We start from the raw sequence: 14085 nt of genomic DNA on the forward strand, positions 1-14085 counted from the left end.
GATGATACTGGCTCCAAGGAGAAAGATAAAACCCCTCCAGATGAAGTGAACATTTCCCCTGGTGCAACGCCTGTAAACTGAGATGACCTGCTTGCCAATTCTCCATCCCTGGAATGTGTACAGCAGAGAGGGCTGGAACAGTTTGTTCTGCCCACCTTAGAATGACGGCCACCTCCCGAGCTGCCAGGGCACTTCTTGTGCCCCCTTGATGATTGAAATAGGCCACGGCCGTGGCATTGTCCGATTAAATGCCTACCAAACACCCCTGAAGGCGAACTGTCCAATGATCCACACAAAGTCTGATCGCTCGAAGTTCCAGTACATTGATCGGCAGTCTGGACTCTGGAAGAATCCAGACCCCCTGAGCACAATCTGTGCCGAGGACACCTTCCAACCCGGACAAGCTGGCATCCGTGGTGAAAATCATCCAGTACAGGGGGAGAAAATATTTTCCCTGTCGAAATGCCGGAGAACTAAGCCACCAGATCAGGGACCCGCTCGTTCCCCGGCTCAACGGGATCAGATTGTCTAGAGACTGAGGATTCTTGTCCCGTTTCACCAGGATCTCTCTTTGCAGAGATCTTGCGTGGAACTGTGCAAACGGAACTGCCTCAAAAAGGTAGACACCATCAGGCCCAGCACCCACATGCAAGCCCGGAGGGATAACCATCTGCTGGACAACAGAAGCTGGATTGCAATTTCTGGAGTTTTTCCAGAGGAAGAAACATTCTGGCTGAGGCCGAGCCCAGAGTCAAACCCAGATAGTCCAGTCTCGTGGACAAAACCAAAGCAGACTTCTGAATGTTCAGAATCCAACCGAACTCCGTCAGAGTACACAGAGTAATCTCCAAGTTGTCCATCAGAGCAGTGAGAGACTCCGCTAGCAGGAAAAAATCCTCCAGGGACCCCAGCACCGCCATCACAAGCTGACGCAGCAATGCTAGTACCGGGGCCAACACTTTCGTGAAGAGTTGAGGAGCAGAGGAAAGACCAAAGGGCAACGGCACAAATTGATAATGCTCCTCGCCTACGGTAAAGCGGAGGAAGTGCTGGTGACCGGCACACATTGGAACGTGAAGGTAGGCGTCCTTGATGTCGATAGAAGTGAGAAAATCCCCCCGAGGAAGGGACGCCACTACCGTGCGAATGGACTCCATGTGGAACTTCTGTACCCGCACAAAGCAGTTTAGCCTCTTGAGGTCCAGAATTGGACGCACTTGGCCTTCCTTCCTGGGAACTGTAAACAGGTTTGAGTAAAACCCCTGAAAACATTCTGAAGTTGGAACTGGGACAATCACTCCTTGAAGTAACAAGTCTTGCACCGCCCCAAAGAGACCCCGTAAGCGATCTGGGGACAATCGCAGGTTGGAAGGGAAGAACCTTTCCGTAGGATAAGCCTGAAACTCGATCTTGTAGCCGGACCGAATGACTTTGTAGACCCACTTGTCTTACCAGGGAGGTCCACGGATCCGAAAACCAACAAAGATGTCCTCCGACCCCAGATACGGGTGAGGGCCTCCCTTCATGCAGAGAAAGCCCTGTCCGCAGGTCTGGAAAAGCCAGTTCGTGACTTGCCAGACCAGGTCCTCCTGAAACCTCTGGTGGAGGCTCTGAAGGGCTTAGATCCCTTGTCTTGGGACCCTGAGAGACGTAAAGGCCTCTTATGTGCCAAGAAAAATGGCCCCCCGACGGGGCTCCTTGCCCTTGGAAGCCTGCAGAAGAGCAGTACTCTCACCCCCCCCCCCCGTGAGGCCCTAAAGAGGTCATCCAAGGAAGCTCCAAACAGGGGATTCCCCTACAAATGGGAGATCAGATAAGGCCTTCTTAGAATCCTGATCCGCAGACCTGCATTTCAGCCAGATAATATGCCAAAGGACCACTGCTGAGGCAGACTGTCAGGAAATCAAGGGAGCCACATCCAAAGAGGCATCACAAACTGTAGCCCCTGGACCAATTGATCCGCCAGCTCCGCAAAGGCAGGGGGAAGCTGTTACCCCTCCAGGTCCCGGTCAGAGTTTGCGACACCAGGGAAATAATAAATCCTGCGCTTAAGTGCTGAACCAGCCACAGTTAAACATATGGCGGTTTCTGAGTCTCCAACCTCCTATCAGCCGGGGACTCCTCAACAAGAATTAAGGTGGCTTTTTTTAACCTGGAAACCGGCGAGTCCACTACAGGTGGGACCGTCCACTTTTTAAGCAAGTAATCCTCAGAAGGATAATGCATCGCAAAACGCTAAGGAACTGCAAAAGTGCGTTTTGGACAACCCCACTGTTTAGTGACAAAATTATCAAAGTAAGCGGGATAAGGAAACACCCTCGCCGCCTTGGAGGGCCTGTGGGTGCCAAAAGGGACCGGCGCCTTCGACGCAGCATCAGCCGTATCCTCCATCTTTAAAGTTTCACGCACTGACACAATGAGCACACCCACCAGCACCTTTTCAAGTGTGGCTAGAGGAGCAGAGGAATCATTCTCACTATCTGAGCACACAGGGTGCGTGGATGCAGACCCAGAAGGCAGCCGAATCAGATTCAGGATCTAATGAGACAGATGAAGCAGGTGAAGGCGGGGGGCGCTTTTTGATAGCCCGTTTTCCCAGGACCAAATCCACCTTGGACACTAAGGACTCCAGGACCGCCATCAGTGCAGTCAGGGATTGGTGGGATCCGGAGGGCCAGGCAGCCTCCGAGAGAGGATCAGGTGGGGAAATGTGCTCCAGGGACTCCATTAGAGAAGAGGAGGCCACACACGAAAAAAACAAAGTGTATAACACTGCCAGAGTACTACAGGGTCCAGCACAGAGCACTACCACTACCACTGCTATAGCAGAGAGAGGGAGAGAAAACCCCACAAACATGGCTCCCAATCCACAACACAAAGGGCCCCAAGATGATGGCGGCACCAAGCTGCTTCCAGGGGAACCAAGGAGCACCGAAAATGATCCCAGTAGGAAGGAGGGCCCTGGCAGGAGCCCCCACCAGGTACAGCCCCCTCCCCTCGTCCGATCGCCGGCAGCGCGCTTCCCCACACCGCACCCCCATTGCCGGCCCAACACCCCAGACCCACCTAAAAGGTATGGACACCCCATGGGAGGGAGGGGGTGGCTGTGGGCAGATGGGGATAACAAGTCTGGAGAGGAACACAGAGAAGCGGGGGGGGGGGGACGCTACATGGTAAGGAGAGGAACCAAGGGGTCCGACCTTCCCAGAGAGGGGCCCACGTCCACCCAAAAACCTCCAGGGTTAGAGGGGAGCAGCTACTTACCATACCGCTCCATCAGAATAGGGGGGCTGTCGGCCAAGAGGAACGCTGCAAATTAGGCCAAGGAAAAAAAATGCCAGGACCTGCCTATAGCGGAGAGTGGGAGTATACCCCCTGGGACTGCCCAATAGGCATATACTATACTATAAGAAAATTGGGCAAATGATCGATCTGATTTACCACGTTTTTTCACAGCAAATCGGAACGAATGAAAGAAGATTCATGCGAAAATTCTCGTATGACAAAGGCTTTTTTTTGTTGTTTATTGTTTCTAATCATTTGCAGTCTCTCTTTTCTGATTTTTCTCGTACGAAAATTGTACACAAACGGTACACATTAAGCGAAAATTGTTTGTTCTGTTTCCGTACGGAAAACATTTTGGAGCTTGTCCCTTTGGAAATTTTCGTTCAGGTCAGAATCAGCTGTAGAAAGTGGTGTACGAAAACCATACGAAAGTTTTTTGGACGAAAGATTCTCTCCCTATTTTCTTATAATGTATACGTGCCTTTAGTCTCTATGAATGGCAAGTAAATAAAATAGGGGAGAGTTTATATTTGTAAAAATTTACTTTTTCTCTGGCTACAACAAAACAAATAAATGGGATTCTAAAACATTTATTCTTAAATTATAGCTGGTGTAGAAAAAAAGCAGTAAGTCTGTTTGGGGAAAAACCCAGCAAATAAACTTTTATTTGTATTGTAAGACTGACTACAAACATAAGACATTGTTAGGTTAAGCAACCTCCTTTACATCATTCTTCAGCCTGGGTTCACACTAATGCAAACACAGACATCGCATGTGATTTTCACCGCATTGCACCGTCAAATATCTGACATCATCAGAAGTGTCTGATGATGTCAGATATTGGACGATACGCGTAAGGCAGACGTATCAATGTGGAGCACGCCACACACCACGGTTCTTTTAAAGGCAATGCTGATTTTATGACGATATCCATGTAAGTGCAATATCTTAAATACATTTTGTATGGTTTTACATACTTCACTATTGGCTGTCCCTTTGTCCCTTCCTGAGGCTATTTGCTAGAGACAGCGTTATGGGATTCTGTGACATGTACCATCTATCCAAACCATTAAGCCTGACTTTGCTGGGGAATGCAATTAGGATTTATCAATCACGCCAAGTGGTTCATCTTTTGGTGCCTATTTGACTGCTCTGTAAAAAGAGGGTCAAATCTTCTGGTAAGGAGCCATGAGTGTCGGCACAGGGTGTGAATAGGCTTTCCTGCTATGCACTGGTGATTGGCTGGCTGGGATCGGGTCCCTTCCTTTTTTCTCCTGCTTTATCAAAGGACTGTTTTGGACTTCATTGTTTTGATATTATTTTTGCATACATCTGGCGCAGCTCCTAATCTGTTTTTAATTCTATGTGGGACTGTGATCTACCTATTGAGCTAGCTGCCTTTTGTATATGTATGTTTGGTTGATCTCTTGTCTTGAGCGCAAATATTTTTTTCTGTTTTTGCTATATAACATTCCCAAAAAAAAAAAAATTTAAAAATCAAAATTTAACATTAGACCAATTTGTTTTCTGCTACATATTTTTGGTAAGGAAAAAAAAAAAAAATCACAATAAGCGTATTTTGATTGGTTTGCGCAAAAGTTATTGCGTCTACTAACTACGGGAAAGATTTATGTAATTTTTAATTTGTAATTACTAGTAATTGCGGCGATCTGCAATTTTTTGCGGGTCTGCGACATTGCAGCGGACAGATCGGACCCCTGACTGACATTTTTGACACTTTTGGGGGGGACCAGTGACATTACAGGGGCTCTATGATCATTCCACGGAGAAGAACGGTCAGCTGTGTTCTTCTCTCTCAGCAGGGAACGATCGCGGGTGTCAGGCGGCTCCTTTTATAAGTATTTATATAGATCAGTCACTCTTTTTACCTTTTTCAGCTTGTTTTCAAAGAGGAAACGGAGGAGTTCTTGATCTTCTGGACATTTCTTACTAATGGGTAGGGAATCAAGAAGTTCTTTCTCTGCAAAATAAAAATGTATTTCAGAATGCGGACCTTGAATCAAGGCATAACCACTGGTGTTAGCATAAGCAAAATCATAATATATATGGTGGACTTCAGAATAATGGGCTTAATAAACATTACTGGCATAATGTGTCTGCAACCACTAACACTTCCCACCCCATGTCAACACAATCTAATTCTACCTCAGTCAGGAATAAAGACTCTCTTTAAAAGTGTTTTCTAGCCCCCTCAGCCCCTAAATCCATGCTCACCTCCAAGAATTCTCTAGAGATTCTCCCTTTTTATGAAACTCACAAGCCCAATCAGTCCAGCTATCTCTCATTCTGTCCACCTTTAGGCAATCTTTGAGAATCTCTTCCTGAATCTTCTTCAGGAAAGTCTAACCCACTGCTACCTAAAAAAACTGTACTTTTACTTCCTCCATTAACTCATTCCTAAAGGTTTATTCCTTGCATCACTTGCCCCTCCCTTTAAAATGTAAGCTTCAACAAACCGGAACTTCCCAATGCGATATAATGTCTTAATAATAATTAAATTACAATGTTGCTAACAGATCAGGCAAAATTAGCACATGCTGTACCATCAAACTGCCTTTCATATGAACTTATGCCTATACTTACTAAATATAAGTATTTAATATAATGCTTAATTGTAGTATGTAGCGCCAGTGCAGTTAGACAGCTGACAGCAGCAAACTACTTCTAATAAAGCTCTAAAACTATACCATTGTCTGTAACGTCTTCATAAAAGGAAGTAGATTCTAGTCATGAATTAGAGGTGAATGTAAACTCTAACGAGCAGGGCCCTCTTATTCCTCCTGTATTGAATTGTGTTGTAACTGTATTGTCTGCCCTCATGTTCTAAAGCGCTGCGCAAACTGTTGCTGCTATATACAGTATCTCACAAAAGTGAGTACACCCCTCACATTTTTGTAAATATTTAATTATATCTTTTCATGTGACAACACTGAAGAAATGACACTTTGCTACAATGTAAAGTAGTGAGTGTACAGCTTATATAACTGTATAACAGTGTAAATTTGCTTTTCCCTCAAAATAACTCATCACACAACCATTAATGTCTAAACCGCTGGCAACAAAAATGAGTACACCTCTAAGTGAAAATGTCCAAATTGGGCCCAATTATCCATTTTGCTTCCCCGGTGTCATGCGACTCATTAGTGTTACAAGGTCTCAGGGGTGAATGGGGAGTAGGTGTATTAAATTTGCTGTTATCGCTCTCACTCTCTCATACTGGTCACTGGAAGTTCAACATGGCACCTCATGGCAAAGAACTCTCTGAGGATCTCAAAAAAAAGAATTGTTGCTCTACATAAAGATGGCCTAGGCTATAAGAAGATTACAAAGACCCTGAAACTGAGCTGCAGCGCAGTGGCCAAGACCATCCAGCAGTTTAACAGGACAGATTCCACTCATAACAGGCCTCGCTATGGTCGATCAAAGAAGTTGAGTGCATGTGCTCAACGTCATATCCAGAGGTTGTCTTTGGGAAACAGACGTATGAGTGCTGCCAGCATTGCTACAGAGGTTAAAGGGGTGGGGGGTCATCCTGTCAGTGCTCAGACCATACGCCACACACTGCATGGCTGACGTCCCAGAAGAAAGCCTCTTCTAAAGATGATGCACACGATATCCCGCAGTTTGCTGAGGACAAGCAGGCTAAGGACATGGATTACTAGAACCCGTGGTCTGATGAGGCAAAGATAAACTTATTTGGTTCAAATGGTGTCAAGTGTGTGTGGCAGCAACCAGGGGAGGAGTACAAAGACAAGCGTGTCTTGCCTACAGTCAAGCATGGTGGTGGGAGTGTCATGGTCTGGGGCTGCATGAGTGCAGTCGGCATTGGGGAGCTACAGTTCATTGAGGGAACCATGAATGCCAGCATGTACTGTGAATATACTGAAGCAGAGCATGATCTCCTCCCTTTGGAGACTGGGTCGCAGGGCAGTATTCCAACATAACACCTCAAAGACGACCACTGCCTTGCTAAAGAAGCTGAGGGTAAATGTAATGGACTGGCCAAGCATGTCTCCAGACCTAAACCCTATTGAGCATCTGTGGGACATCCTCTAATTGAAGGTGGAGAAGCGCAAGGTGACTAACATCCACCAGCTCCATTATGTCGTCATGAGTGGAAGAGGACTCCATTGGCAACCTGTGAAGCGCTGGTGAACTACATGCCCAAGAGGGTTAAGGCAGTGCTGGAAAATAATGGTGACCATACAAAATATTGATACTTTGGGCGTAATTTGAACATTTTCACTTAGGGGTGTGCTCACTTTTGTTGCCAGCGGTTTAGACATTAATGGCTTAGTGTGGAGTTTTTTGATGGGACAGCAAATTTACACTGTTATACAAGCTGTACATTCACTACTTTATATTGTAGCAAAGTGTTATTTGTTCAGTGTTGTCACATGAAAAGATATAATTAAATATTTACAAAAATGTGAGGGGTGTACTCACTTTTCTGAGATACTGTAAATCCTGTATAATAACAACTATGAAAATTCCCAACCTTCTTGTGCCGTTAGCATATGGTGTGCTGTTAAAAGGTCAAATGCTTCAAAGCAGTAAACATCAAACTTCAAGGCCTCTTTGTAGCTGTAAGTTGCCAGCATTCTGTTATCCAAGGCATCATATATTTTCCCACGCAACAAGCAAATTGAGCTCTTTATCTACAAAATAATACAAGAAAAAAAACTGTGAAAACCCCAAAAAAAAAAAAAAAAGGCAAAGCAGTAATGTCAGCCATGTAAGAACTCTGTAGACTAATCTATTCTTTAATATGAATTTAAAAAGGTTTAATTCATTGAGTTTAACCAGTTCCCTCCCAGCCTATGTTCAAATGATGGCTGGATGGGACGGTTCTCGTTCCGGGTGGATGTTATAGGACATCCTCCCCAGAAAGTACCACGATCTGTCACCTGTTGTGACAGCAGATGACAGATCAGTATACCGGTCTGCTGCAACACATCACATGACATTTGTACACAATGCATGGCTTCCATTCATGTCAATCTCTGTGTGCTAATGTGTTGATCTAGGTGATTGATCAAAGTGATCACATGGTACAGACAGGGCCAATCAAAGCCTATCTGTACCATGTGATTAGGTGTGGCCAATAGTAAACACCAAATGGATCCATTTCATTAAGTAAAAATGGTTGTTTATAACAGGGATATTAACTGGTATAAGCAATTATAGTGTGCAAAACAAAATCCTAATTACCTCCCTAGAGAAGTACAATGTTACTATGGTAACACTGTGTTACTCTGGCCAAAAGTATGTTAAAAAAAAAAAAAATAATATCGTTACATAAACTAAACATAGGAAAAAAAAAGTAATAAAACATACTGTCCCCAGTCAGTGTTCATGATCAGCACCACACCAGTTATATGATGACGCTGTACAACACTGGAGACAGTATGTAAAAAAAAAAAAAATTGTAACAAAAAGTTACAACTTTAAAAATCTCACCATGCCAAATACCTTGGACTGTCTACTTTCCAAAAAGGGGTCATTTGAGGGATAGTTGTACTGTCCTGACATTTTCAGAGCCTCAAGAAATGAGAAAGGCTGCCAGTACATCAGGACTGATCAATTTTCAGATATATACCAGTTTGTGGACTCTATAACTTTCCTACAGGTTTAATAATATACACTATTTGGGTTATTTTTGCCAAAGAAATGTAGCAGTAAACATTTTGGCCTAAATTTATGAAGAACATCTATTTGAAACATTTAATAACAGGAAACAAAGAAACTCCCCACCCCCCTTTTTTATGTTTTGTTTTGTCTTTTTGATTTATCAAAAAAATAAAAATCCTAGCAGTGATTACATAACAGCAAAATAAAGCTCTATTTGTGTAAAAATGATAAAAATGTAATATGGGTTCAGTGTTCCATGACCGCGCAGTTATCATTCAAAGTGTGACAGCGCTGAAAGCTGAAAAATGGGTTGGACGGGAAGGGGATGAAAGTGCCCAGTATTGAAATAGTTAAAGAGGTTGTAACCTCTCACATACACTCAGTGAAGTGACTGGCCTCAGTTGATACAGAGATGAAACAAATCCTCCTACATAAGTTGCACCTGTTTATCCGTGGAAGTATTTCTCCTACATCCAAAGTGCAGAATTTACACATCCCTCAGCTCTTAAAGTGGATGTAAATCTCATTATGAAAAGGGCACATATCTGTAGTGTTTACTTAGCTCGCTTCAAAGCCCTAAGTCCTGTGTCTTTCTGCTGCTCTGTTCCTCTGTTATTAGCATAACTTCTGACAAGTTCTTAGACACAGGGGATAAAAGCAGCTGTAAATTTGTGTCGGTTGGTGCATAGAGATAGATTAGCAGAGAGCTGGTCTATTCACAGCACATCCCTGCATGTTTCTTCTTTCCTTTGCCTATGTGGAGGGGGTTTGTGCCTTTCCTCCAATCAGCTGTCACACAGTGTATGCCAAGAATCCACACCAAGTGCTGGAACAGGAAGAAAATATTCTAACTCAGTGTTCACTTTCCAAATAGTGTAGAAAACTGAAGACAGCAGATATACAAAAAAAAAAAAGATTATGTAGAAGATTTTTTTTTCCATCTCTGTGAATCTTCTGAGACAGTTCACTTTACTTGGTATATGTAAGGGCTTACATGCACGTTTAAAGCAGGGGGTGGATAGCTGAAGTTACATCAGTGAGGAGAGCTCTGAGAGCTGATTGGAGTGAAGGGACACACCCCAATTCACACAGCACACTGGAACAGAGCTAGGGCTGTAATCAGCTGGGGCTCCCTTCCCATCACCATTTTTCTCTTGGTGTCAGGAAAACTTGTCAGAAGTGACGCATGCTTATAGCAGAGGAATGAGGCAGCAGAAAGAAATGACACTTAGTGCTCTGGAGTGAGACAAGTACACACTGTAGAGAGATAGGCTTTGTTCATAGTTCATGTCGGAGGTTCACAACTACTTTGACTCATGTTCCAAGGAACCAGAGGTCAAAAAAATATTAAGATGGAAAGATGCATAGAAACAACTTGTTTTAGAATGTATCGACTATTTAAGATAGAAAAGTTGTAGAGTTTAATAAGGTTGTATGTTCTACAGCTTCTTTGTTGTTTTAGTTTATAGCCCCCAATAAATACTCGCAAAACAGTATTTCTATAGTACTTTATTTTTCTAATTGGTCGTATTATTTACATTTGTAAAGTTTATCTACCAAGATTAAAATAGTGAACATAAACATATGTTTTCTCAAGTGTCACTATAGAAAAGTGATGAAGTAAATTGTTTTCGGGTTAAAGCGCTAATATCCCCGTACAAAAAGGAAAAAAAAAAAAAAACCCTGCAAGACAATAGCATAATGCAGTGGTTCTCAACTCCGGTCCTCGGGACCCACCAACAGGCCAGGTTTGCAAGATAACTAAATTACATCACAGGTGATCTAATTTGCTGCTCAGTGATTGCAGTATTCTAGTCTGCATCCCCCAAGGTAATACTTAAAATCTGGCCTGTTAGTGGGTCCCGAGGACCGGAATTGAGAACCACTGGCATAATGTGCTAGTATGCATCACATAATAGCACATTATGAAATACTTACCTAAGAATGAAGCCTCCACACGGTCGCCCGGAGACCGCTAAGGGAGCTGTCATGTTCCCTCTGCGTCTTTTCCGGGTTCAGCGGCTCCGGCGCTGTGAGTGTCCGGAGCCACTCCAGCGCATGCGTGCGGGAGTTCACTTTCTGGCAAGGAGCTCTGAAGGTCCACCAGACTTTCAGAGCGCATGCGCCGCTGGTGTCAGCGGCTGCATGCGGGGTGAATATCTCCTAAACCGGGCAGATTTAGGAGGTATTAATTTTACCTACAGGTAAGCCTTATTATAGGCTTACCTGTAGGTAAAAGTTAAAAAGCAGAATATACTACCACTTTAAGGGACATGAACAGTTCATTTGAAAGTTTGACCTTTGGGCTACATTTACCGACTGTAGTGTTTTTGCTCTGTTTTAACTCTGTCATGATTATGTATAAGACTAAAGCTTACCATACACAGTTCAAGTTTTAATGGATTCCTGCTGGATTTTGCTGCGATTGGAGCTGTGTGTGGCCTGGTCAGCATCACTTGGTTCTAAAAGCTTTGATTGAAAAATACAACCCCAATTCCAAAAGTTGGGATGCTGTATAAAATCTTCATATAAACAGAATGCAAATCTCATAAAATCCATATTTTAGTCACAATAAAAAATAGGAAACATATCAAATGTTTAAACTGAGAAAGTGCAAGAGGAACGCTGTGCAAGAATAAAAGCCACTGCAGCCAGCAGGAACAAGCCGGCACAGGACCGTATGGAGGGAGGAAGGGGATACCGTATATGTATAAAGGCTGAGGTGGCCTAGCCCAGAGAATCCAGAATCAGGCACAGCTGAGGGATGCTGGGGGGGGATGGGGGGCTGTTTTTGTAAAAGTACCAGCAACAGTGACTGCAGGGACTCCAGACAGCATCAGGCAAGTAAATGCTGTATCTGGGTGCCCAGATTTCAGTTGTACCCATGCCCACAACTTTCCCTTTTCACACAGCACATACCAGGGTTGCCAACGGTCATTAAATTCAACGACAGTTTGTAAAATCCATGATTTTTACATCTGTTCATGAATGTCGGTTATGGATATTCACAGACAGATGTAAAAATCAGGGATTTTCAAAACTGTCCATGAATTTAGGTTAGGTTCACACAACAGCGGATGGTTGCGGGTATGGGAAATGCAGCTGTTCCTGCATCCGGGACCACCACCAGCCAAAATGCGTTGCTCTTTATAGACACTGAGGACTGCCAGTCATTCCTAATGGCACCCCCACGCATTTAAAAACACAGCGCGTTTTCAAGTGCGGGAAACGCTGAGAAATCTAATGCTGCAAAAGCAACATGCGATTTCCCGGCCACAATACAAAAATGGAGCAGGAAATTTTTTCTGCATGAAACTTAGGCACAGAAGCCTTTTCAAATGAATGGGCTGCCATGCCAGGGCAAATGCAGCCTAAGACAATTCCTCTTCTTCCAATGTGGCCCACGGAGGTCAAAAGGTTGTACACCCCTACTTTAAATATATCATCATCTACACTTTTATCATCAAATTATTCTGAGAATCTGGAGAAATTTCTGTGTGCAAAGGACAAGGTCGAAGCTCAATACTGGATGCCCATGATCTTCGGGCCCTCAGATGGCACTGCATTAAAAACAAGCATGATGCTGTGACTTCACTATCAATGCTGAAATATGTATCCAGATTTTAGAGAAGCATATGCTCCTACCCAGACTATGTCTTTTTCAGGGAAGGCCTTGCATATTTCAGCAGAACATTGCTAAACCACATACTTCATCTATGACAACAGCATGCCTTTCTAGTAGAAGGTTCCAGGTGCTTAACTAGCCTGCCTGCAGTAAAGACCTTTCACCAATTGCAAATATTTGAACATCTTGAGAGGAAAAATCTGACAAAGAAGACCTAGGGCTGTTGAGCAGTTAGAATTTGATATCAGGCAAGAATGGTGCAACAATCCTCTCTCAAAGCTCCAGCAACTGGTCTGTTTGGTTGCCAGGCGTTTATGGAATGGTGTTAAAAGAAGAAGGAATGCTACATTGTGATAAGTATGGCTCTGTCCTAACTTTTTTGAGATGTGTTGCTGCCATCAATTTTAAAATGACCTTATTTTTTCCTTAGATCAGTAAATTTTCTCAGTTTAAACATATAACATGTTTTCTATTGTGAATAAAATATGGGGTTATGGGATTTGCAAATCATTGCATTCTGGTTTTATGTAGATTTTACAAAGCAACCCAACCTTTTTTGGAGTTGGGGTTGTAAAAGCGTTTGCTGAACAGGGACAGCATCCTATCAGATGCAGTCACTGGGTATTCAAGCTGCCACAAGTGTCACAGTTGACTAAATACAATTGCCTCTAGCAGGTCACCATAAATAATATAATCTTTTCAGCCTGTAACAATGGTTAACTCAGATTTTACCGAGGACTGTGATATTTGCCATTCTCCAGAACTATCCCTTAAGATCTTTTCTTCTTTTGTATTCTTATCGAACAGCTTTTTACTGATCGGCTCCTCCATATCTAGGATATCAAGAGCCTGTTGGTACTCTTTCGCTGCATACTTGAAAAGAAAAAAAAAAAGAGACAATGTTAATAATAAGTATGAAAAAATTGTAATGTTCCAGAGAAAAATAACCAAAAGAAAATATGTTTTTTAAACCCCTTATGCCACAAAATGCTTACCAAACCAGACAACAAAACTAATCACTATAAGCACCTTAAAAAGACTACCCCTTTATTATGTCCAGCTGATGTGGTAGAATCCCCAGCATTACACTCACTCTAAAGACTAGTAAAGGGCCTACCCCTCATGTACCAACAATCTGATGTTAGCTATAAGCTAGTTTCAGAATCCAACTTAGAGAAGTGCTGGTCAGCACTGTGCAGCTCTCAATTCAATACTAAACTTTTGGCTGCTTAGCGGTTCATTTTAAAGACATGATTAGCAAGGATATCCATGCCAACCCCCCCTCCTCCCATTAGAGCCCACAGACCTCAGGGAATTTGCTTGACTATCTCAGACTTCAATCTGAGACACTGACCCAGAACTAGCATCCAAAAAAACAAAAAAACTGAGAACTCCTAACATTTATATTTGCTTCAGTTAAATGGGAAATGTCTGAATCAGCACAACAGCCAGGGATCATAAACATCAGTGAACTATCTGCCTCTTGTAAGTAGTGCCGATAACATCCATAGTATCTAGATTGA

At 43.3% G+C, this 14085-nt stretch overlaps 1 protein-coding gene across 1 annotated transcript in view; it reads right to left on the reverse strand.

Annotated features, from left to right (window-relative positions):
- CDC16 (cell division cycle 16) overlaps positions 1–14085 on the reverse strand; it is an 83509-nt gene that overhangs the window by 42336 nt on the left and 27088 nt on the right. Inside the window, exons 5-7 of the mRNA XM_082246005.1 lie at positions 13295–13435; positions 7805–7964; positions 5175–5266 (exon numbers count right to left, since the gene is read on the reverse strand). Coding sequence (XP_082102131.1) covers positions 5175–5266; positions 7805–7964; positions 13295–13435 — 393 coding nt within the window. The remainder of the gene's footprint in view (positions 1–5174; positions 5267–7804; positions 7965–13294; positions 13436–14085) is intronic.

This window comes from Pelophylax lessonae (assembly GCF_965119305.1).
Source record: "Pelophylax lessonae genome assembly, chromosome: 2".
NCBI classification, from domain to species: domain Eukaryota; kingdom Metazoa; phylum Chordata; class Amphibia; order Anura; family Ranidae; genus Pelophylax; species Pelophylax lessonae.